Source organism: Lepidochelys kempii, chromosome 2 (genome assembly GCF_965140285.1).
Source record: "Lepidochelys kempii isolate rLepKem1 chromosome 2, rLepKem1.hap1, whole genome shotgun sequence".
Classification (NCBI taxonomy): Eukaryota; Metazoa; Chordata; order Testudines; family Cheloniidae; genus Lepidochelys; species Lepidochelys kempii.
Window position 1 is genome coordinate 240,932,211 of NC_136381.1, and position 23,780 is coordinate 240,955,990.

The 23,780-nt window shown below is 42.9% G+C and overlaps 1 protein-coding gene across 6 annotated transcripts in view; it reads right to left on the reverse strand.

Moving 5' to 3' along the window:
• Positions 1–13,781, reverse strand: part of ARHGAP12 (Rho GTPase activating protein 12) — a 140,704-nt gene extending 126,923 nt beyond the window's left edge. For 2 of the 6 annotated variants that reach the window (XM_073334404.2, XM_073334401.2), the window contains exons 1-2: positions 13,660–13,780; positions 4,928–5,678 (exon numbers count right to left, since the gene is read on the reverse strand). In XM_073334404.2, coding sequence (XP_073190505.1) covers positions 4,928–5,596 — 669 coding nt within the window. In that variant the 5' untranslated portion in view covers positions 5,597–5,678; positions 13,660–13,780. Of the gene's footprint in view, positions 1–4,927; positions 5,679–6,118; positions 6,143–7,199; positions 7,233–13,659 lie in introns of those variants that run through there. The other 4 variants (XM_073334402.2, XM_073334405.2, XM_073334406.2 and 1 more) reach the window with 4 other exon arrangements.
• Between the last annotated feature and the right edge of the window lie 9,999 nt (positions 13,782–23,780).

The following is a 23,780-nucleotide window of genomic DNA, read 5'->3' on the forward strand; positions in this document are numbered from 1 at the left end:
AAACATACCTAGAAACTTTGGTTTACATTTGCTGATAAATTCCCCTCTCAATTTTTCTGAAGAAAATCTTAAAATCCCAAATCCCTCATTACAGACAATAATTAAACCATAGATCTTTTAAGACAACAAGCATGGTACATTTTAACAATTTCAATAAAACCGTTCTTGCTTTTGGCTAAAAGTTAAATCAATCAATCAAAGGAGATAAATGTGAACTTCTGATAGTACTGCAAAGTTTATTATGATACAGACTGCGTAAGACTGGACTCCACAATGAAAAAGAAAGGATTCGGCTTGCCTTGTGAAATTAAAATAAGCATTTGTGTATGCAGATTTGGAACTTCATGTTCTGACTACAGACTGAGAGCAATAAAAACAGCTTTCTAAGCCATTAATTTCTGCACAGCTGACTTCTGCTGAACAATGCTGATTATTGAAAGCATGAGGGACATTCCAGTGGAGAAGGCTGGCATTTCTAATATCTAAACCAAGCCAACACAGTAACAATGACATCAACACTACCACTGCTTTAAACCCTTTGGCTCATAAATGTCAAATATTTAAAATTATATTTAATGAGATTGTGATTCCATATGATGAGATTAAGTTACTCCACTGCTTTAAAAGAGAAAATTGCAAACCACATTGAATATTTGCTTGCTTGTTTCCTAAGGCAATGAGAGTAAAAGACAGCTCCACAGCAATATTAATAAACCATAACCATGTTTTTTCACAGCTGAAATCATAAAAGTCACACCATTTTTAACACCATGAAGATTTCCATCACCAAACACAGTGGATACTAGAAGTATCCATGACATTGGCCTTTTTCCTCTCCAACGCCTCAGAAATGTATGAAGATTAGCATATTCAGTTCACTGAAAAAGTATTTGTTTGTTACTAATATTGCCAAAATTAGCTGAAGACTAAACTGTAAACATAAATAAGTGTGACAACATGATCAGCCATGCAATGCTAACAGCATCTAGTTGTACTACAAATGGAATTGACTGGATTTGCTTCTTCTAATATGATGTTTCTTCCCATTTTAGTAGGATTGTATAAAGCAATATAGAAAGCACCAAAAAAAGTGTTTTAACTAGAGTACCCTTTTAAAAAGGGTTCTCTCATCCTGGTCATGAATTTGGAAGTCATTATATCAACAGCTGATGGGCCACTAAATATTTTGCCAATGCTGAAAGAGCAGTTAAATATACATTTCATCCTTACTTGTTCTCTGTGGTACAGTTTGCTCTCAGTTTGCAGTGGATAAAACATGTTGCTTTAAAAGATCACACTTTAAAAAAAAAAAACCTAGAGAAGTGTGACAGTTCAAAGGCTAAATAAATGAGGACATAGTAGCAATATATAAAAAATTTACAATATGGAGAAAATAAATCCAGTGATCCTATTTATCCCTTCTCATTATGCAAGGAAAAGGGTCAATGAAAATGAAAGGCAGCCACCTTAATTAAAAAAAAAAAAAAAAGACAACCATAACCCATAGAACACAATGCCTCAAAACAGAGGCCAACAGTTTTGTACATAAGAACGGCCATCCAGGGTCATACCAATGGTCCATCTAGCCCAGTATCCTGTCTTCCGACAGTGGCCAGTGCCAGGTGCTTCAGAGGGAATGAACAGAGCAGGCAGGCAGACAGTCAAGTGATCCATCCCCTATCATCCACTTCCAGCTTCTGGCAAGCTGAAGCTGTGGACACTCACAGCATGGGGTTGCATCCCTGATCATCCTGGCTAACAACCATGGCTTGACTTATCCTCCATGAATTTATCTAGTTCTTTTTTGAACCCTGCTTTAGTTTTGTCTTTCACAACATCCCCTGGCAATGAGTTCCAAAGGATAATTGTGTGTTGTGTGAAGAACTACTTGTTTGTTTTAAACCTACTGCCTATTAATTTCATTGGGTGACCCCTAATTTGTGTGTTATGTGAAGGAGTAAATAATAGCTCCTTATTCACTTTCTTCACACCAGTCAAGATTATATAGACCTCTATCATACCCCTTTTAGTCATCTCTTTTCCAAACTGAAAAGTCCCATGTTTTTTAATCTCTCCTCATACCAAAGCTGTTCCATACCCCTAATCATTTTTGTTGCCCTTCTCTATATCTTTTCCAATTCTAATGCATCTTTGAGATGAGGCGACTAGTAGGATCAAAAAGGATTATACATATAACAAGAACACCCACCGTTATATTTTATTGGTTAAAGTTTTAGGGGATACAAATACTCATGATTCAATGCATAAGCCAACCTCTCATTGAATGGGATTAAGAAAATATTGCCACTATCCCACTTGGCAATTTATTAAGACACTGTCCAGTACAATGCTCCTTGTACATTCCTCTGAAGCATCTAGTACTGGCCACTGTCAGTCAGGATACTAGACTAGACTAATGTACCACTAATCCAAATGTACATGTGTAAGGTCCAGGTAGCCAACTGTACTGGTTCTTGTTAACCAAACAGTGTAACAAAGCTTTGCAAGTTATGCTGTGGAATTTCCTAAAAGAAAATTGCCTTAATTGTGGCTTTTCATCCAACTGATTCCAGCTAAACAGCCATATAATCAAGATTTCATTTCTAAAATTAGTGTCTACCCTTATTTGAATACCATCCTTAAACTAAAATATTTGTGGGTATTAAATAGGTGCTGATAAATTGACTTACTATAATCAATGTTTGTCAGTATGTACTGAAGCTACAGTATCACAGCAAGAGTGGGAAAATGTAGAATTTACTAGAGGGATAATGTATATCACTGTTTACAGTGACCTCTCAGACTGGAAAAAGCACGCAGAACCTTACATTTCTATGTTAATGGTTCAAAATGGTCTAGAACAAGGGTCTCAAGCACGCGGCCCGGGGAGTTATTTCCTGCGGCCCACCAAACTCCCCTCACCTTCCCCCACCTCTCCCCCCCGAGTGCACCACATCCCTGCTACTCCACCTACCTTCCAGCACTTCCTGCTGCCAAACAGCTGTTAGGCGGTGCTCAGGACTTTCCAGGAGGGAGGGGAGAGCAGCAGGGATGCAGCGCACTCAGGAGAGCAGGAAGAGAAGAGGCGAGGCTGGGGGTTTGTGGAAGGGGTGGAAAGAGGTGGGGGCTCATGGACTAGACAAGCAGTCTGAGGTATGAAATTCAGCATGTACGATTCTTTGCTGTGAGTAGTTGGGAAGAATGTTTGTTAAAAGTGGCAACGTATTTTGTATGAATAGTTACTTTAAAAAAATTCCTGCCATTACAGCTATGTTGATAGACTGTTAGTGTAGATCATCATCAGTGTTACTGACCATATAAGGAATAGTTACAGGTGTTTATATTTTATTAAAACCCCTCTTCGCATTACAGTTTTTAAAAACAGGTTTCAGAGTAACAGCCGTGTTCGTCTGTATTCGCAAAAAGAAAAGGAGTATTGTGGCATCTTAGAGACTAACCAATTTATTTGAGCATAAGCTTTCGTGAGCTACAGCTCACTTCATCGGATGCATACTGTGGAAAGTGTAGAAGATCTTTTTATACACACAAAGCATGAAAAAATACCTCCTCCCACCCCACTCTCCTGCTGCTAATAGCTTATCTAAAGTGATCACTCTCCTTACAATGTGTATGATAATCAAGTTGGGCCATTTCCATCATATACATTGTAAGGAGAGTGATCACTTTAGATAAGCTATTACCAGCAGGACACTGGGGTGGGAGGAGGTATTTTTTCATGCTTTGCGTGTATGTAAAAAGATCTTCTACACTTTCCACAGTATGCATCCAATGAAGTGAGCTGTAGCTCACGAAAGCTTATGCTCAAATAAATTGGTTAGTCTCTAAGGTGCCACAAGTACTTCTTCAGTTTTCAAAAAGTTAATACATTGATTTTAATAGCATACTATATTACTCTTCTTTTTTTCATTTTTGACTATAATGTTATATCATTGTATGAAAAGGTTTCAGTGATGTGGCCCTCGGGCCAATGTACTAGTCCTCATGGTGATTTGAGTTTGAGATCCCTGGTCTAGAACTACAGTGTCAAAATGCCATTACCAGTCAATGGCTCTCTAGCCCTTATGGGAAGAAACTGGTGATCTCCCCAGCCCATTCCCTAGTAAGCCAACACAGACTCTACTAAGATAACCAAAGGTAGGCAAGATACCAGGGTTTGCTATTTTAGCCTAAAGAGAATTTTTTTAAAGCCGTCACTAACTGGCTTTGGTAAGAAACCACCCTTACCACCATTACTTCTTTCACAGCTCAGCATATCTCTGAATTAAAACTCAAATATGCCAGTTTCCATTAGTTAATTTCAAAGCTCATTAGTTAATTTCAAAGCTAGATAGAAATGTTCTTGAGATATTTTCACACTGTCAACATTAACAGTACCATTTCATATCCACTAAGCTATTGATTACATTCACCTATCCATACTTCACAAATTACCAACATGCAATATACATAAGAAATCGATGGCAGTGGCTATTGACAATCACATGCATCTGGATTAAAAAGTTCAGTGATCCCAGAAGTTTAAATTAACAACACTGGGCTTGCTTCCTCTAGGAAAGAGTCACTAAGAACTGCTTAAATTCACATTATCTCTAATTACACGTTCAACACTGAAAAAAATAGTTCTAATTGAAGTTCTTCTATGCCATTCATATCCAAGGACACTGTAAATGAGAATAAGAGCACAAAGCAAAGTACTTTTTATTACAAATAAATTCTACGTGCCAGTTTTTCTTACTTGACAAATCAATGCCATGCTAGATGAGATGAAAAATATGAAATGAAGATTTCACCTTAATCTTCTTATTCTTTCTACTTAGGAAGCAAACTAAAAACCGTAGTAAACTACATCAAAGATGTATAATCGAGAAAGAAAAAAAAAATCCACTTAGATCCTTTTCAAGCTTACCTGCACTTGTTCTGTGGAGCTGCTACTGAGTTCATCTCCAGATTCTGAATCCTGATGGACTTTTTCTGAGCTTTCCCCTGCTGAATCACAGGACTGTTCATGTGAGAAGCTGGTCTTCTCTATTTCCATGAGTTCTGGACAAGTGAAATGGCCCAGACACAGAGACCTGTACTGGCTGGAAACCTTTGGGGACTGCAACTCACTGTTAAGTTTTCCATTATTTTGGGCAAGGTCCAGGCTCAGGCCAAGATTTTGACCTGGGCTACTATCTGGGCCCAGATTCTGATTGGCATCACGAACCAGACCAGACACTTGAACTGGAGAGGATTTTCCAAAACTAGAAAGCTCTGGAGACTTGTTCACATTTTCTGTCGACTTCTGTAAACTATGCATCAGTTTCAAAGAGCTATTTGGCAGACCACCTGATTGTTTAACAGGTGGCATTAGTGCTTTTCGTGTTACTTCTTTCACATACTGTGCTGGCACATAGAAGGGCTTGGAATTTTCATCCCTTTTGACTTGCCACCAATCATCATTAGTCTTTTTCACTAAAATGTATTTCTCCCCTTGTTTTATCACAATCTTTTTATCCTTTGCCTCATACTCATAATCATACTCTACTTCAATGTACAGTGGTCCTGGGAGGATCTTTCCAGCTTTGTCAGCCATCTCTATCTGAAAGAGATATTCACCTTTCCAGGCGAAAGGTAAGGCACATCATGACTTGTTTTTTCTGTTTGTATCCATAGAGCTATAAGAAAAACAAAAACAAAAGTCAATTGCCTAAAATGTCTGAGGAAAAAGTGGTTTCAAAATTAATACCACATATTGCATTAATTATTTAAGTCTTTCGACAAGTAGTAACAGTTTGATAAGGAAACTAAGATCATATCTGAGACCCTATTTATGAAAGTAAAACAATGGAAACCATGATCTCTAGGATTGCCAACTGTAATTGCACAAACCCAAACACCCTTGCCCCCCCGCCCCACCCCTTCTCAAAGACCATGCCCCCCACTCACTCCATCCCACCTCCCTCTGTTGCTTGCTCTCCCCCACCCTCCCACACTTTCACCAGGTTGGGGCAGGGGGTTGGGGGGCAGGAGGGGGTGCAGGCTCTTGGGAGGGGTTGGGGTGCAGGCTCTGGGCTGGGGCAGGAGGGGGTGAGGGCTCCGGCCAGGCGGTGCTTACCTCTCGTGGCTCCCAAAAGCAACCAGCACATCCCTCTGGCAGCGGCTCATAGAGAGGGGGGCCAGGAGGTCTCCACACACCGGCACCGCCCACAGGCGCCACCCCCACAGCTCCCACTGGCCACGGTTCCCGGCCAATTGGAACTGCAGAGTTGGCACTGGGGGGGGGGGGGGGAAGAGGAGGAGAAGAGAACACATGGAGATCCCCTGGGCCCTCAAGGGGCCGCAGGGACATGCGGCCTGCTTCTGTGAGCGGTGTGGAGCCAGGGCAGGGAGGGAGCCTGCCTTTGCCCCACTACACCGCCGGACTTTTAGCACCTAAAATCTCCTGGTTTGGCTTCAGTAGCCTCCAGGAGATAGAGTTTGATTCCAGAAGAGTCCCTGAGAAACCAGGATTGGCAACCCTAGCCACAACTTCTACCCTCCTATGCTCATGACCCTCTTACTATCTGCAAGCTACCTATTAAGCCTATTGTTTCTGTTACTTAGCAAAGGAGATCAGTGGTTTTTTTAGCTCGAGTCAATCGCTTGCTTACGTACAAGCTTAAAATTCTTCATGGAACAGTGCGACTTCTCCTATAATTAAGTCTTCAGAAGGAGACTGGCTGGTTTGCTTATTTTGCCGCCCTTTCTCTGGTCCCAAGAAGTCCTCTGAGGCCCCTTTCAGAGTTCCCAGAATTACTCATTAGTCCCCTTAATCGTTCTCCCCCCACACCAACAAACTTGTGACAGGCCAGCAATCCTTGCAAGGATGGCTTGATGATACTCCATTCAAGGGCTACTAACACCTCTTCTGTATTGGCCAAATAGATCCCTCTACAAGGAACTCTCTCCCTTCCACATGCAGAGCATAACGCCTCCACTCAGGCTTTCATAATGGAGCAACTGGCCTGCTTGCAGATTTAAGTGTGCTTTACCAACATCCATGACACCATTAATTAGGATTGTTATTTGCTCATCTCTCTCTAAATGATATTTTAAATTCCCAATCTAGTTTTTGGGTTTTAGCCCAGTTAGAAGCAGTTAAAAACATCCACAATTTAATTTGTTGGGATTTTTTAAAGCACTCTCTAATTACTTACCTCACAAGACAGTGTGGCACAACCCAGATAGAGCTAGAAGGGAAGGGGACAAAACAAACAAGAGAACACTGGAAATAGAGTAAGAGGACAGAACCAACAAGAAATGTGGAAGGAGGGTAATGAGCAAACAATAAGCCTTTTTTTTTATTTTCTCATGTTTAATTCTTTTAACTATCTAATTTGATGCATGTATTCTACGGAAAATTTGGAAAGGGCTTTCAGTCTCTCATAGTCCAGGCAATATAACCAAATATATATCTGCCCTTGCACTCTGTTTAATAGTCCTGTTATAGCGTTAGTCATAATCCAGTGACAATTTGAGTTCCAAAGAGCAACTGATGATAATTTAGTCTGGCCACCGCATAAAAAATTAGTAACAAGAAACTTTAAGATTAGCATTAGACAAAGATTAACACACATTAAAAGAGAGCAGAAAGTCTAAAAACCAATGCTAGCTTCTTTAAAATACTTGTTTTAAAAAGTAAAAAGTATAAAATAATGTATAGTTTATTGAACACACTGCTTAGGGAATAGAAATTCTTTAAGAAACTTTGAGCTCCTGAAAGCCCCAAGCCTGCAATCAGAACTGCATGGGCTTACCCCTGTAAGAGAATGAAATCAATGCAACTCTACACTGACATGGGTCCATCCATACAGACGTGACTGCAGGATTGGAGCCTAATTATGCAAACATAGGAAATTTTAATAAGGGAAGCGGGCTCTTCTAATGAGCAAAACAACACAAATCCTTTTCCCTTTGCCAGTTTGGCTAATTGTAACTCTGATCCTTCAATGTATTGTGCACCTTTATTTCCTATTAAACTTCCAATGTGGTTGAAAGAGCTAAGTTCATAGTAGTGAGGTCCATAAGGAGCCACTGGTGCTTAAGCAAGTATCTTTTTCTACAATCCACCTTCTTCTGCTTCACCCTGAAATGTCATGAGAGTGATTTTTTAATTACAGTCATTTCCAGTGAAAAAACAGCATCATAAACTTAGAATTATGATTTTATTGGGGGACTTGACAGAATAAAAAGATATTATGTTCAAACAAAACTGAAAAAGAGCACAAAAATACTGCCTAAGATTGTGCGTGTAGATGTTCTGCTTATAAAGTACATGCCTGTGTCAGTGTTAAAGTTTCTATCAAAATTATATGGTTTTGATTAAAAAGTGAATAGCTTTTATGCTATTCCATCAAAGTAGAGGTCTTACAGCAAAGGAACTCGGATCACCTGTTACCTTTCCTCAGCTGCACAACTCCAATCTCCACATGTAACTTTTTCCCCCTCTTTGCCCTTCTGCTTGCAGCTTCAGACTTCCATTATGAATTCTTGGTGTTTTGGCTATGACTTACATATGTTTAAGGAATATCTTGCTTCCTGTCCCAGCTTCCAGCAAATTCTTACCCTCAGCCCAATTTCAAAATCTTCTCACAGGAATATTCCATTTTTAAAATTATTAAATCTTACTGTTCCTAGTGCTTCTTCCAAGCTGACTGCTTGCTCCCTTTCACAGCAGCTAACTGCTGCTCCCTGCTTCAAGGTAACACCTGACAGAAACTGCTGCTATCATTTTATGTTGCACCCCACCATCACAAACAGCTAAACTTCACATAAGAAGCCAAAATGCTTAACGTTATTTCAAGATGGAAACTGATACAAGCTACTGTCCCTGCTTTAAAAAAAAAAAGCTCACAGTATTATGGGAGCAGAGACAAACTACAAGTCAACAATCCTGAAGAGAGTTCAATCCCACCACTCTATTATCAGTATCAGAGTCTCATGTCCCATTTCTTAAGGAAAGGAGAGGGATGGCAGCTCTCAAACATACTGCAATGTGAATGATGATAAGTCAAAGGACCTGCATTAAGCACCCCATGAAGGTTTCTGCAATAGTCTGAGTACCACAGACTATCAAGACAGAAAAGGAAATTATCATGTTAATTATTATCAGTGCATTCCATATTAGACTGAGCCATTAATGCAGGTTTATAAGATGCTCATGTCAAGATCAAGCTAGTGAGTAAGACCCATTTCTGTCTGTCACAGTGAAAGGCAATAGGGATGCCTGGAACTCTGTTTCCCACCAACAGGATGAGTGGATCCTGTGAATGCTCAACATCAAAATAATTCAATGCTCTTTATCACACGTACCCAAAATGCAATAGATTGCCACTAGTACTCCTTTTCTTTGTATATATACACTTAGAGACTAACCAATTTATTTGAGCATAAGCTTTCATGAGCTACAGCTCACTTCATCGGATGCATTCAGTGGAAAATACAGTGAGGAGATTTATATACACACAGAACATGAAAAAATGGGTGTTATCATCACTCTCCTTACAGTGTGTAACACCCATTTTTTCATGTTCTGTGTGTATATAAATCTCCTCACTGTATTTTCCACTGAATGCATCCGATGAAGTGAGCTGTAGCTCACGAAAGCTTATGCTCAATAAATTGGTTAGTCTCTAAGGTGCCACTGGTAGTCCTTTTCTTTCTGCGAATACAGACTAACACGGCAGCTGCTCTGAAACCACACATTGTATATATAGTCATTCTTATGAACACTACCACAGAAGACAGACTTTCTGAACTATAGTAGCACCACTAGTGGATTCTTACCTTAGTAAAGGATTCTGATTTAATTTGTGCCCTTCCAAGGATCTGAATGCCCATCTTCTGATACTTCAATGTAAGGAAGTATTGTCAAATCTCAATGATAAAATTTTAGTTATCCTTTCCAAACAAGTAATGCTAGTGTAGTCTAGAAGCGAGCATATACGAATGGAGTTAAGAGTTCCTGAATTATTCTTGACTTTGTCACTGTCTAAAGTGATATAGTTGGTCAAGTTTTGAACTTCTCTGTCACTCGGTTCCTCCCCGCAACCCCCACCCATACTCGGTAAAATGATAATACATTCCCACTATGGTAAAGTGCTTTGAGATCCTCAGAAAGAAAGTGCAGTGTATGTGTTTTAAGTATTACTTGAAGCAACTTCCTCTACAGTGTACACCTGTAGGCTTTGATATTTGAATGTATCGGGAAATCCGATTCACGAGATTAATGTTACTGAATGGATCCCCACTGATCACACTGTAGTCAGTAAGAAAATTCACCATTGACAACAGGACCGAGATCAGCATCTATACTTGTTTCTTTGGTCAAAGAAAGCCTGGGTGCCAGAGTGCATTTAAAAGACTGACAACATCCTTGCAGTCTGGCAGTAATTAAGTTCCCGCACTCTACACGGCATTTGTGCCATCCTAAAGTGATGTACCATGCAGAATACAATTATACTACCTATATAACAGGAACTGAAGTAGTTAAAATATATTAAGTTAGATTTTTAAAATTAAGAACTCATGCAGAGAATCTTTTAGGTCACCCATTTCCTGGGGGAAATGGAACACTTCTCAACACAGAGATAGTGATTGTGTTGTGATAGTGAATCCATTAAATTCTGTAAGGACATACTCAATATTGGGTAGGTTTTATGACTTGCTGAAAGGAAAAAAGCCCTCTCCTAGCCATGATTCAGGGGCCTCAGGTCCAAAATTTAGTCTCTCTCTCATAAAGACTTCTCCAATTTTAATGGAATAATGGGTTTATGATGACAATTCCCTCACTATCAGACACATACCCCTACCAGAAGAGATTCATCCATAAATCTAGGGCCTTGTCTAAGCACAAATTTGCACTAATATAACTAAAGTTTCTTTTTTAAACCAGTTTACTTAAAATTGGTATAAATTTGCATGTAAACACTTTTAGATTGTTTAATAGTAGTTTATTTCAGTTTAGCAAAACTCTAAAAAAATTTAATCTACACTGAAACAAGGCTCTCAAACTAAAGTAAGTGTGACTACACAGACTTGCACAAGTTTAAACTGATTTTAAACCACACCTTTAGTTAAATCTGTGCAACTTTCAGATAAGGCCTGAAATAAGTACTCTATATAGCTCAGCTACTTCCCCAGATTCCACAGCACCTCCCATCTTGAAATATCAGCACTATGCTACACAAAGAACAAAGATCTCCCCATGTGTGGTTGCTGTCATAGCAGTTAGTGCAGTTGTGTATTGACTGCATTTCTAAGCTTCTATGAACTGGACTCCTTTCCCAAGAGTTCTTTGAGGAATATCAGAAAAGGTTTTACAAATACTTAGATTTTTAGGAGTATTTTTGAAGAGCTACTGTTAAGACATTTTAATTTACAATACAGTCAAGAAACTGAGGTTCACACATTTCACCTCTCAAAAAGGTTAACTGAACCATTAAAAACTAAAACCAAACAATAGCCACTGTTTATGTGATCCACACAGAAACAATGGTTTGGTTCTTGTACCACCTCTGCAATAGATATTTCATTGAAAAGCATTATTCCCTACAGCTACAATGAATACATTAATGATATTGCTGCACAAACTAGAAAGTCAGCCACAGAAACCATATTTGAGAACATTTGTCAAATTCTTACCAACTGAAGGCCAAATGAAATATAAAATCCACCCAATTATCTCTACATAGTAGATGTTTTTCCCCTTGAATTTGCCCTTTCAGCACCTCAAAAATATTTGCTCAACAGCATTTCTTGAATATGGTCCCAGGATATACTTAGTTTGGGGACAGAATTAAACCCTTTGTGTAATTCTTATTATATCAGGATGAATTTAGTATTTTATTCAAATTTCTCCAATGAGGCACTATTTCTTATTTTTCATGATTAAAAACAAAAAATTAGCTGATCATTCTTTCAAGCTTTTCGATAGATTCAGTGACTGAGGGAAATAACAAAGGAAGTCGGCAATATATTCTGCATTTTGTAAGTGTTCATGTTAGAAGCAGAATTTGAAGAAATCCTCTACAATATCCAAAGAGCTACTTCTTTTTTTAAAGTTTCAGAGTAGGTCATCACAGAATCTCCCAAGTCCATACTTTCTATAAGACAATTTTCCCTCACATCTGCCCTGTTAGAAATGAACTTCAGATACTGAAGTTCATCAGAACAGTTTTGCTTGACAACATGCATCAGTTTATTTGTACAGAATTTTAGGCAAAATCATTTCAAGCTAGCATGCACATATATATATGAAACACAAACAGCTAATGTGGACAGTAGGAACTTGCAGGCCCTTTAAAAGACAGATCTAATCCTCTACCCCCTTCCTCAGACATAAACCATCATTAGTATTAGGAAACAAATGTAATTCCCAAGCAGAATAAGCCCCCCCCCCAAGTGTTTAGACTTCCATAAAAATTAAAAGCATAACAAGTAACCATCTAATTTCCTGATAATTGTCTATTAACTCAGCCTAGAGACTTCTGAGTACATGGTATATTTTAAATCATTGTCAAAGCAACTTTTAAAAGCCACTTTTCACCAACCGTAAATATTAATGAGCACGCAGCCTAACATCAGTCCCTTGCCTTTCACTGTGCACTTTTGTTATGTTGTTGACTAGAATGATAAGCTATAAATAGCTGAGCAAATCTGTGTCTGCACACTATGATTAAATCATACAAACAAGCAACATTCAAACTATTTTAGGGCATGTTAAGAGTCCACATTCAACATGGACAACTGAAAAATACAGTAATGGCTACCATCTCAATTAGCATTTAAGCTGTTTTGATCTGAGCCTTAGGAGTCGTTTTAACAGGTGAAACAAAATTACACAAGACATTCATAGCTCCGTTGACTCATTTGTGAGCATTATATATGTGCAGTGTATAAAAACACATACACAAAGGTCTACGAAAAACATACCGAACGGTACTGAGCACAGCCTGTGAAATGACCCACACACACACAAAAACAACACTTCACGTTTTCAACACACGAAGTCTTTCTCGGCCAGCTTCACAGCCTGGGCTAGGCAGCCCGCTTCTCGGTACAGGGGAGGCAGGGGGCTGCAGAGCGGGTGTCACTTGCTTTGCCCCCACCCAACCCCAGGAGGTCTGGGGGGACAGAACAAGCCAGCCCCGCACAGCGCAGGTCTAGCGGCCCCTGGGCAAAGCGCAGGAGGGACCGGTGCCTTCACGCTTCCGGGCACAAGCCAGCCGCTGGCAGGAGCCAGGGAGAAACTTCCCGTATGGGCAGGTTATTCCGTAACTGCCCGTTATCGGGATCCTCGCAACCGGCTGGTCCCAGCCGCCGCCTGGGCCAGGCCAGCGGCCCAGGCGGCTCCCCAGCTCGGCCCCGCATGGCAGCCCCTGGGACCCCCGCCCTCGGGCCCCACAGGGGTGGGGGGCACACGGAGCCCAGGCTCCCCCAGGAACGGACTCGAGGGCACCGTCCGAGACCCGCTCCCGCCGCGGCCAGCCAGGGGGCGCCCCGGGAGGAGCCGCCTCCCACCAGCCAACGGGGCCACCCGCAGGGTCCCCGCGCTCCCCCCGAGCCGCCGCCGCCGCGCCCTGCCCCGCCGTAGCCCCCTGCGCAGAGCCGCCTTACCCAGGTAGGCGTCGAGTCCGCTCCCGCCTCAGCACGGCGGCTCCCGCCGCCACCACCCGGCCGCCGCCGCCGCCGCCTCCTTCTGGCGCAGTGGCCGCTCCCCCGGGGCACGGCGCGGCGTCAGCGCTCCCTCGTCACGTGCCGGGGGAGGGTGGCGCGAGGGACGTGGGGAGGAAAGGTGCCAGGGGGCGGGGACAGCTGGGCGCTTATGGGCAGCCTGGGGTGGGAGAGGAGCGGGGTGGGGAGGGGAGATGGAGGAAGAGAGGAGCGGGGTGGGGAGGGGAGACGGGGGGTGGGGAGCTGGAGGAAGAGAAAAGCGGGGTGGGGAGGGGAGATGGGGGGTGGGGAGCTGGAGGAAGAGAAAAGCGGGGTGCGGAGGGGAGATGGGGGTGGGGAGGGAAGCTGGAGGAAGAGGGGAGCAGGGTGGGAAGGGGAGATGTGGGGTGGGGAGCTGGAGGAAGAGAGGAGCAGGGTGCGGAGGGGAGATGGGGGTGGGGAGGGAAGCTGGAGGAAGAGGGGAGCAGGGTGGGAAGGGGAGATGGGGGGTGGGGAGCTGGAGGAAGAGGGGAGCTGGAGGAAGAGGGGGGAGCTGGGTGGGGAGGGCAGTTGGGGGGTGGGGAGATGGAGGAAGAGAGGGGAGCTGGGTGGGGAGGGGAGATGGGGGAAGAGAAAAGCGGGGTGGGGAGGGGAGATGCGGGGTGGGGAGCTGGAGGAAGAGAGGGGAGCTGGAGAAGAGAAAGAACCTGGGGAAAGGAGATGAGCCAGGGTGGGGGTTGGAGGGGAGCTGGGTGTTGTGGGGCGGAGCAGCTTTGAGGAGGGAGAGGAGCTGGGCATTGTGGGGATCTGTGAGGGGCGGGGAGATGGAAGAGAGGGGAAGTGGTTGGCAAAGGGGAGCCAGTGGGATGGAGAAGTCAGAGCGCAAGGTGTCCAGCCTTAGGTCTCGCTGCTGCTGGCCCAATACTGCCTTAGTCCCTGTTGCAGGGGGGAGTGAGGGGTTAGGTCAGCGGCATATTCACGCCTCTAGGCCGACAAAATTGCAGGGTTGGCAAATTTATAATAGCAGCCAGAGGCTGCTTTCCCTGGTGCCAGTTCGCGCCCCTGTCCCTGCCCCAACTCCACCTCTTCCCTGCCCCGTCCCTTTCCCAAATCCCCACCCTGGCCCCGCCTCCTCTCCTGAGTGCACCGCGTTCCCCCCTCTTCTTTCCTCCTTCGCGAACCTGTTTCTCGCACAAGCACTGGCAGGGAGCGGGGAGAAGCAGGGCCCGGCGGCGCGCTCAGGGGAGGATGCGGAGGTGAGCTGAGGGGGAGGGAGGCGGGGAGCTGCTGGGGGGGGTGGCGGCAATTATTTCAGGGCCTAGGGGTGGCAAAATCATTAATCCACCACTGGGTTAGGGCATTATCTGGATGTGATATGACTCTCTTGGCACAAGACATCCAGCTGGACAAGTCCACGGCGGGGTTTTACCCTCTGTCTTGCTACCTTTAGGTGTTCTGTGATCTCCAAAACCCAGCGCACTGGAACTCACCCTCTCCTCATTCAAAATTTCCCCATCATCCGGCTCACACACTGAGCTCAGGCAAATGCCCTCTGCAACCCAACATCCCATTAGAGATGGAGTAAGCTCTGAATAACTCACACGTCAGACACTCAATCTGTGCTAATTGCATAGTCTGCATCCCCCTGAGCATTTTGTTCTTTTTGTCCTTCAGATTGTAAAATCTTCTGGGAGGGTTTGGCCTTAACTTCTCAGTGCCTTGTACAGTGCGCAAGTACATTGTAAGTGTTTAATCAATAATAATAACCCCCAGTCTATCCAGCTCCCTCCCCAGGTTACCACCCATTTTGCATGATCCACGTTTTAACGAGGAGATCTTTGTCCTATAGCATATCCCAACTTCGCTGTGTCAAAATAATGCACATTTCCCCAATCAGCGAAACTCAAAAAAAGTTTTATCCTTGTCTAGCAGTAGGGACTAAGTAAATGCTGACTCCCGGACCATTAAGCTTCTGATATCTTTAGCTAATGTAAGCCCTGATTTTAGCCAGGAATGTAGATAATAATTTTAAATTGGCAAACACATACACTGTTTAATCCATTCTGCCATCCTTCTTCTTGCAGTATCCCTATAATCTGTCAAAGTAATCCTGATACCGCTATGCACACAATAAGATCACTCACTAGCACAGATGGTAGTATAAAATATAGAGATCTCTATGTGTGGTTAAAAAAGCCTGATAAAGAGCAAAGAAAATCTGCACCATTTTTGGAAATGCACCCTTCACTACGTAATTATGTACACACACCCACGATTTCAGAAAATCATCTCCCTGCAGTCACTTCACTGGCTTCGTGTTAAGCAACCAAACATTTCTAAAATTGTAGCCTCATCAATCTCCAATTCACTGCAAGTCCCCCTGCCCACTTCTTATATCATGGGGCTACTTTCATCATATGCTGCCTTTGACACGAGGGGTATATTTTTCCATACATGACATGTGGCTATAGCAACCTTAGTCACTTCATCCCCATGTGGTTTAAAAATTGATTGTCAGTTCAATCACTCTAGCCTGGGTGACCTTGAAAATCTAAGACTTAAACACTTATTTGTTCTGATTAGCATTGTTAAATATCTTATTTTAGAATTTTTCTGTGTTTCACTGCTAATTTTAACTTTAATTGGAAACTGCCACGGGCTACAGAACTCACAAACATCACCATCTAGGTTAAATCCTTATTATTACTGATGAAAATCTACAGAAGTCAAGGAATTTTAAATTAACCCACTTAAATAAGATTATTATTTTGAGTACACTGAAATGTGCTGGGTGTCTCACAAAAGCCAGTGAAGAGTTTGAAATCTAAATTAGAAAATGATGCAACAGATGGGGGTAAAAAAATCTAATAAAGGGAAGATGAAAGAGGCATGATTGGGGTAGCATTAATAAGATCACAGGTCTGCAAAGAAAGGACTTGATTAAATTTAAATTTATTTTATTCTACTTTTTGTTGTTAATTTTCCTCCCTCTAACTTCTGAGTGGCAAGGCAGCAACAGTGAATTTTTAGGAGGGATTTGAATTGTATTTTTGTAAATTTTGCATATTGTCATACTACAATTGACATTTGTAAATGTAGCTCAGCTTTCTAAATACATTTATAAAAAAGTCTTCTTTACTCTTTAGGAATTTAAGCCCTCACTGAAGTCTATTGGTCTGATCCTTTGTGTTACTGAACAGTTTTCTTTGGGCTCTTGTTCTCTATTATAGCCACTTACGTTGTCCAAACTTTGCAGCTCTGAAAGCAAATGAAACTAGACCCTATCTTTACTGGCTAAACAACTGAATTTAAATCCTACTTAAGCACAGTTTGAATTTGGTTATAGACAAATGAGATTCTAACATAATTGGATTCCTGACCTAGCATGTACCCAGTGGGTCAGGTCATAGGCATAGTTTGACTTAGATATCGGGGGCTGTCAAGGTTCCTCCCCCACTCTGAACTCTAGGGTACAGATGTGGGGACCTGCATGAAAAACCTCCTAAGCTTATCTTTACCAGCTTAGGTCAAAACTTCCCCAAGGTACAAAATATTCCACCCGTCGTCCTCGGATTGGCCACTACCACCACCAAACTAATACTGGTTACTGGGGAAGAGCTGTTTGGATGCGTCTTTCCCCCCAAAATACTTCCCAAAACCTTGCACCCCACTTCCTGGACAAGGTTTGGTAAAAAGCCTCACCAATTTGCCTAGGTGACTACAGACCCAGACCCTTGGATCTTAAGAACAATGAACAATCCTCCCAACACTTGCACCCCCCCCTTTCCTGGGAAATGTTGGATAAAAAGCCTCACCACTTTGCATAGGTGACCACAGACCCAAACCCTTGGATCTGAGAACAATGAAAAAGCATTCAGTTTTCTTACAAGAAGACTTTTAATAAAAATAGAAGTAAATAGAAATAAAGAAATCCCCCCTGTAAAATCAGGATGGTAGATACCTTACAGGGTAATTAGATTCAAAAACATAGAGAACCCCTCTAGGCAAAACCTTAAGTTACAAAAAAGATACACAGACAGAATTAGTTATTCTATTCAGCACAGTTCTTTTCTCAGCCATTTAAAGAAATCATAATCTAACACGTACCTAGCTAGATTACTTACTAAAAGTTCTAAGACTCCATTCCTGGTCTATCCCCGACAAAGACAGAATATAGACAGACCACAGACCCTTTGTTTCTCTCCCTCCTCCCAGCTTTTGAAAGTATCTTGTCTCCTCATTGGTCATTTTGGTCAGGTGCCAGCGAGGTTACCTTTAGCTTCTTAACCCTTTACAGGTGAGAGGAGCTTTCCCCTGGCCAGGAGGGATTTCAAAGGGGTTTACCCTTCCCTTTATATTTATGACAGGGGCGAAAGGAGGACTCCTGTCAGGCCATCGGGGCCATGTGCAGGGGAACAAATTCTGCATCTGTCCTAGGTTTTCAGTTTTTTTGTGGGAGCAATGTCACTTCTGACCCCTCCAAGCTATGCCAGTGGGTCGAGCAGGGTTGTATTTGGGTGGCTAGCGCAAGCTACTGCCAACCTCACCACAGCCCCACTACTGGTCTTACTCTGCTAGCTGGAACAGAGCTAGTGCATGTGGAGCAGCGGCCTAGCTGCTGCGTAGTGTGCAGGGGGCCAATGATATGTTAAAACAATGCTCTAGTCTAGAGAGTGTGACCTAGACTAAATCATCATTTTTTAACTCTGTTCTAGCTTAGTACAATCATGTCTATACTGGCGAACCAAACCGTATTAGAACCCTATTTGGCCAGAGTTTAAATTCTGATTAAGCAGGTTTTTATCTGATTGTTCAGCCAATTATTCCTGGGGGAATTCTGCACCAAAAAATTAACTATTCTGCTCCAAAAAAAATAAAAATTCTGAGCACAGTATTTTAAAATTCTGCAAAATTCTGCATATTTTATTTGTCAAAATAACACAATATAATCACGCCGGTTTCAATTATTTTGGTCATTTATTTAAACTACAATACAATGGATGGAGAATGGCAGTGGGGAGCACTGGAAGAAATCCCCAAACCTCTTGTCTAATAATAATGTAGCTAGGTTTGACCCTTTATTTCTAGTTATTAGTCAAAAAATATAAGCAGCCATATGTTCAGTGTTACAGGATAGGCAACTGAAGAGCAACTGAGGGCTGGGGAATCAAATTCACAATTTATATTGGCTACTGACCATCTCCAGAAAGGTCATTAGCAAACAGTTCATGGAGCATATTTTGATAGGAAATGTTTTCAATCCAAAAATTTAGACCAGTTCTAATCACTAAAGCACCATAAACATTTATAAGCCATACTGTCGTTTACAATAAGACTCCTTTACACCACTCTGGCAATGTACTCGTGTTTAAAACTTGTACACGTGTTTTATACTCCTGAGGGATTCACAAAGACAATGGGAACAATTCACGAAGCAGACAGGCTACTACATTCTGCTCTGCCTGAGGGGACAGAGCCTCCCCCATGCCTACCTCCTCAGAAACACCCCCAAAACCCTGTCCCTCCATGCTGAGCATGCCACAATAGCACGCAAGAGGGACAGAATGTCTTTCTCTTTCACATGCACGACTGTCCAGCCCCCTTTTTCCCCCCGCCCTGGAGGTGATTTATGGCTCTACTGGCTATTCCAGGCACCCAAACCAACCTGCCTGCACTGCCTGAGAGGGGGGGCGCATGACTGCTCTTGAGGCTTCCCTTTGCTTCCGTGTCAGAAGTCACTTTTCTGCGGGGAAGCAAAGAAATCTGTGGGGGACATGAATTCTGTGCATGCGCAGTGACGCAGATTTCTCCAGGGGTAGCCAATGTAGATAGCCCTTAAGGTGACCTGCAAAGGAAATGGGAATTGTGCCATTTTTTTCTTTCCTGTGATAAAAAGGCAGCCTGAAAGCTTTTGTTTTGTTTTTAAAAGGTAATTTTTTTTCTTGTTTTTCACTTTGGGAATATCAGAAATATTAATTCTGGTCTTCTCAGGTTTTGTTTAATAACCCTTTGGAAATGTCATTTGTGGATTGTGAGCTTTTTCATCCCTTAATGGAAGAGATAGGGTGTTAAATTTTTAATAAAGACGTATCAGCTCATATGATCCTTCACTCTCACTGATCTTGGGAGACAGACCAGTCCTCGCTTACAGACAGCCCCCCAACCTGAAGCAAATACCAGCAACCACACAACAAAAACACTAACCCAGGAACCTATCCTTACAACAAAGCCCAATGCTAACTTTGTCCACGTATTTATTCAAGTGACACCATCATAGGACCTAATCACGTTAGCCATGCCATCAAGGGCTCATTCACCTGCACATCTACCAATGTGATATATGCCATCATGTGACAGCAATGCCCCTCTGCCATGTACATTGGCCAGACCGGACAGTCTCTCTGCAAAAGAATAAATGGACACAAATCTGACATCAGGAATCATAACATTCAAAAACCGGTAGGAGAATATTTTATCCTCTGTGGCCACTCAGTAAAAGATGTAAGGGTGGCAATTTTGCAACAGAAAAGCTTCAAAAACAGACTCCAACGAGAAACTGCTGAGCTTGAATTAATATGCAAACTAGATACCATTAACGTGGGTTTGAATAGAGACTGGGAGTGACTGGGTCATTACACATATTGAATCTATTTCCTTAAGTATCCTCACACCTTCTTGTCAACTGTCTCAATGGACCATCTTGATTATCACTACAAAAGTTTTTTTCTCCTGCTGATAATAGCTCATCTTAACTAATTAGCCTCTCGCAGTTTGTATGGTAACTTCCAACTTATCTGTATGTGTGTGTGTGTATATATATATATATATATATCTTACTATATGTTCCATTCTATGCATCTGATGAAGTGGGCTGTAGCCCACGAAAGCTCATGCTCTAATAAATTTGTTAGTCTCTAAGGTGCCACAAGTACTCCTGTTCTTACATCAGCTCAAGTATTTCTCAGGTGTTTGAGTTTAAATAGGTGATAACTCAAGAAAACCACGTTTTTAAACAGCCTGACCAAAACATATTGCCTCTTTCAATTAGACAGGAGTCATTTGCTTGGTGTTTCTGATTACATTAGCCTGGAGCTGGATGCGTTTAGGTGGTCGGTGTGACATACTCAGATTCTGCATAATTCTTTTTTTTTTTCCCTCTCTCTCACTTTTAAGTATCTAGTCCCCATAGTTGCAAAGATAACCCTGAAAACATGAACTGACTGTAACTAATGCAGTGATATCTGAGTGAATTTGTAAACATTCTGAAAAAATGTGATAGAGAGGAGTGACCTGTCTGCCCTCTATTAATCTAATCAAGATCAATGGTGATATTTCAGATGTCAGCTTTAACTATTTCATTGCTGATCACTTTAGCATATGGAATAGGGAAGGAGGCAGGAATGAAATCCACAGGGGGTGCAAAGCAGGAATTGCTGAAAGGAAGGAAATGCAGTAGGAAGAACAGATGAAATGCAGAGAAGATGTATACAGACAGGGAAGAAGGAGAGAAACAGAGACCTTCACTGAGGAGGAAAAGGGGGAGATACAAAGGGTAGAAATAAGGATGATCATAAGAGTTGGAAAATTTTCCCACTGAGGCCAAATGTGACACAAATTTACAGGACAAATAATAATGTTAATAACTAAAAGTTTAATTATTACATATTCTAGCCTTGATCTTTGCACAAAGCTCCCAATAGCCCCAGTGAGAATACAGCTCTGAGCTGAAGTTAGTGTGTGCTTATGGAACATCATTATTGAAATGGAATTTAACTCTCTCCACAGAATGAGTCTGACACACTGTCATAAGTCTACTAGCGTCCAAGTTGTTCACAGTGTCAGGAAAAGGGTAGACAAGACTAGAATTTGTGTTTTAAACAAAGAGAACAAATTATTTTAAAGAAACCCTTCCAGGTCTTCTTTATGTGTTATAAAGATAAAAAACAGGATGTAGGGCATAAACTCACCTTCCACCCATCCCCACTTTGACTGTCATTTTTGAAGGAAGGATCCCCATCCTTACTCTGCTCCATAGTGCAAAAGGCAAGTGGGTTTGTCTTTTTGGGTTAAGTTTTAAGCTAGCCAGGGGCAGTGGGGCATGGCATGGCAGGGGAAGCCATGCTCCGCCCAATGCGAGGGCACTATTTACAAACCATCAGTTGCCAGACGCACAGTGGCCCACCCGGCCCCGTGCTGCCAGCATGCCCCTTCCCCTCAGGGGTGGGCCTATGCTACACCACACAGCTCCTCCTGCCCAACAGCCCCCGACTCCCTATTGCCAGAGGACCCCCACCGATGCACAGCCCCACCACAACTGCCCAGCACACAGATCTTCCCCGCCCCTTCACAGCCCAGCACCCTCCCAGACTCTCCACAGACGCACTCTCACAAGCCCTGCCTCCCGGCCGCACTCACCACCACTGCTGGGAGGTGACTGTGTCTGCTGGGCAGAGCCGGCAGCACAGCCAGGGTTGGTCCCAGGGCCGGGAATCGCTCCAGCCCCTCGGGAGTGGCACGATCAGCCGGGCCAGGACCTGCCCTGGCCGGGGTTCCTCAAGATGCACTTGCCTGGAGGGGACCAGCCAAGCCCTCGACACTGTTCCCCCCCCCACACACACACACACACACCTGGCTGAGACTGGCCAGGCTTCTGCACCAGTCCCAGGTGGCTCAGCTCCGGGGAGACAGGTGGGGCCCCACAGGTGGGGTGGGAAGCAGAGACTGCCCAGAGCCAGAGGTGCACTGGGGTCTGCCCAGGGGGCTGAGAAGAGCAGGGGGCGGAGAAGAGCCATGGGGCAGCCGGCGGGCAGGCTGAGAGAAGCAAGTGGCGGGCAGGGGGATCTCAGGGCACAGTGCAAGTGGAGCAGGCCGGAGCCCATTCTGAGCATGGGACTGGCTCCATGGAGGCACTGGAGCTACTGTAAATGCAGCACTGTCTGCTCCTAATTGGCCCAGACACCCTATTTAAGCCCAGGAGGCATTCCAGAAAGTGTCCATGTAGGAGCTGCAGATCCTTGCCCCTTGTAATGATAGACCTGCTTCTTGGCTTGTTCTTGGACTCCTCACCCTTGGCTCTGGTTCCTGACTCCAGCTTTGATGCTTGCCTCCGATTCCCGTCTCTGGTTCTGACTTTCAGCGCTATTCCTGTGTTCTCACTGCCCCTGTTCTGATCATTAGGACTGACTACCGAAGCCCCTGTTGTGAGAGGGTGGGGGTGTGGGGGAAGGAAAAGCAGGAAGAGGTTCTGACTGGTGCCAGTTTCTCCAGTGGGAAGGGAAGGGAGAGGTCCCAGCCACCACAGTTTAAATGGCACTCTGCAGCCCCTGCTTCATCCTCTTTCCAATTTCTTTTCTGAGTACTCACTACCAATATAGTGAAAATACTCCCTCCCCCCCATTTTTTAAAAAACTAGATGTATATTTGAGTTCATTAAATGGGAATAGCCAGGTCCCATTCTAACTTTGTTTTTCCTTTTCTCCAAAAGTCCTGAATCAAAATCCTAAGCTAGCCATTATTTTACAATTTAATTGCAATGATTCTGTATGAGCATTTGTGTTCTGATTAGTTTACAGTTCTGTGTATTCAGATTGTCTCAAAATTTGATGTTAGCATCCTATTATTTATGATGTCTGGTTACTAATGGAAACATGGTGTTTGAAATGTATGGTACTAATTCCTGTTAATTAATTGATTTTAACTGTGATTTTTTTCTTTCCCCTAACAAAATAGGCTGACTTCATTGTGAATTGTATAGAAACTTTGTCTGGGGAGTGACAAAAAAGGAAAACACTGCTTCCCCACATTTGGTGGACAGACAGTCAGGAAATACTGGTATCACTGTACCTGTTTCCTTATTGGGTTTTTTTTCCTTTCCTCCAATGGGCTTCTTTGTGAGCTTAGAGGAAGAACTATGTGATTAATATGGCAAATAACTCTGATATACATGGAAATATTTCTTTTGTAATAGCTAAAAGTGTTCTTAAAAGTTTATTTTTAAATACCTTCCCGATTAGTCTGACAAAAATATCTCCTGAGGCAACTCCTCTCTGCTGTTCCTCTGCTCATTACTTTGGCAGCTTCTCTTC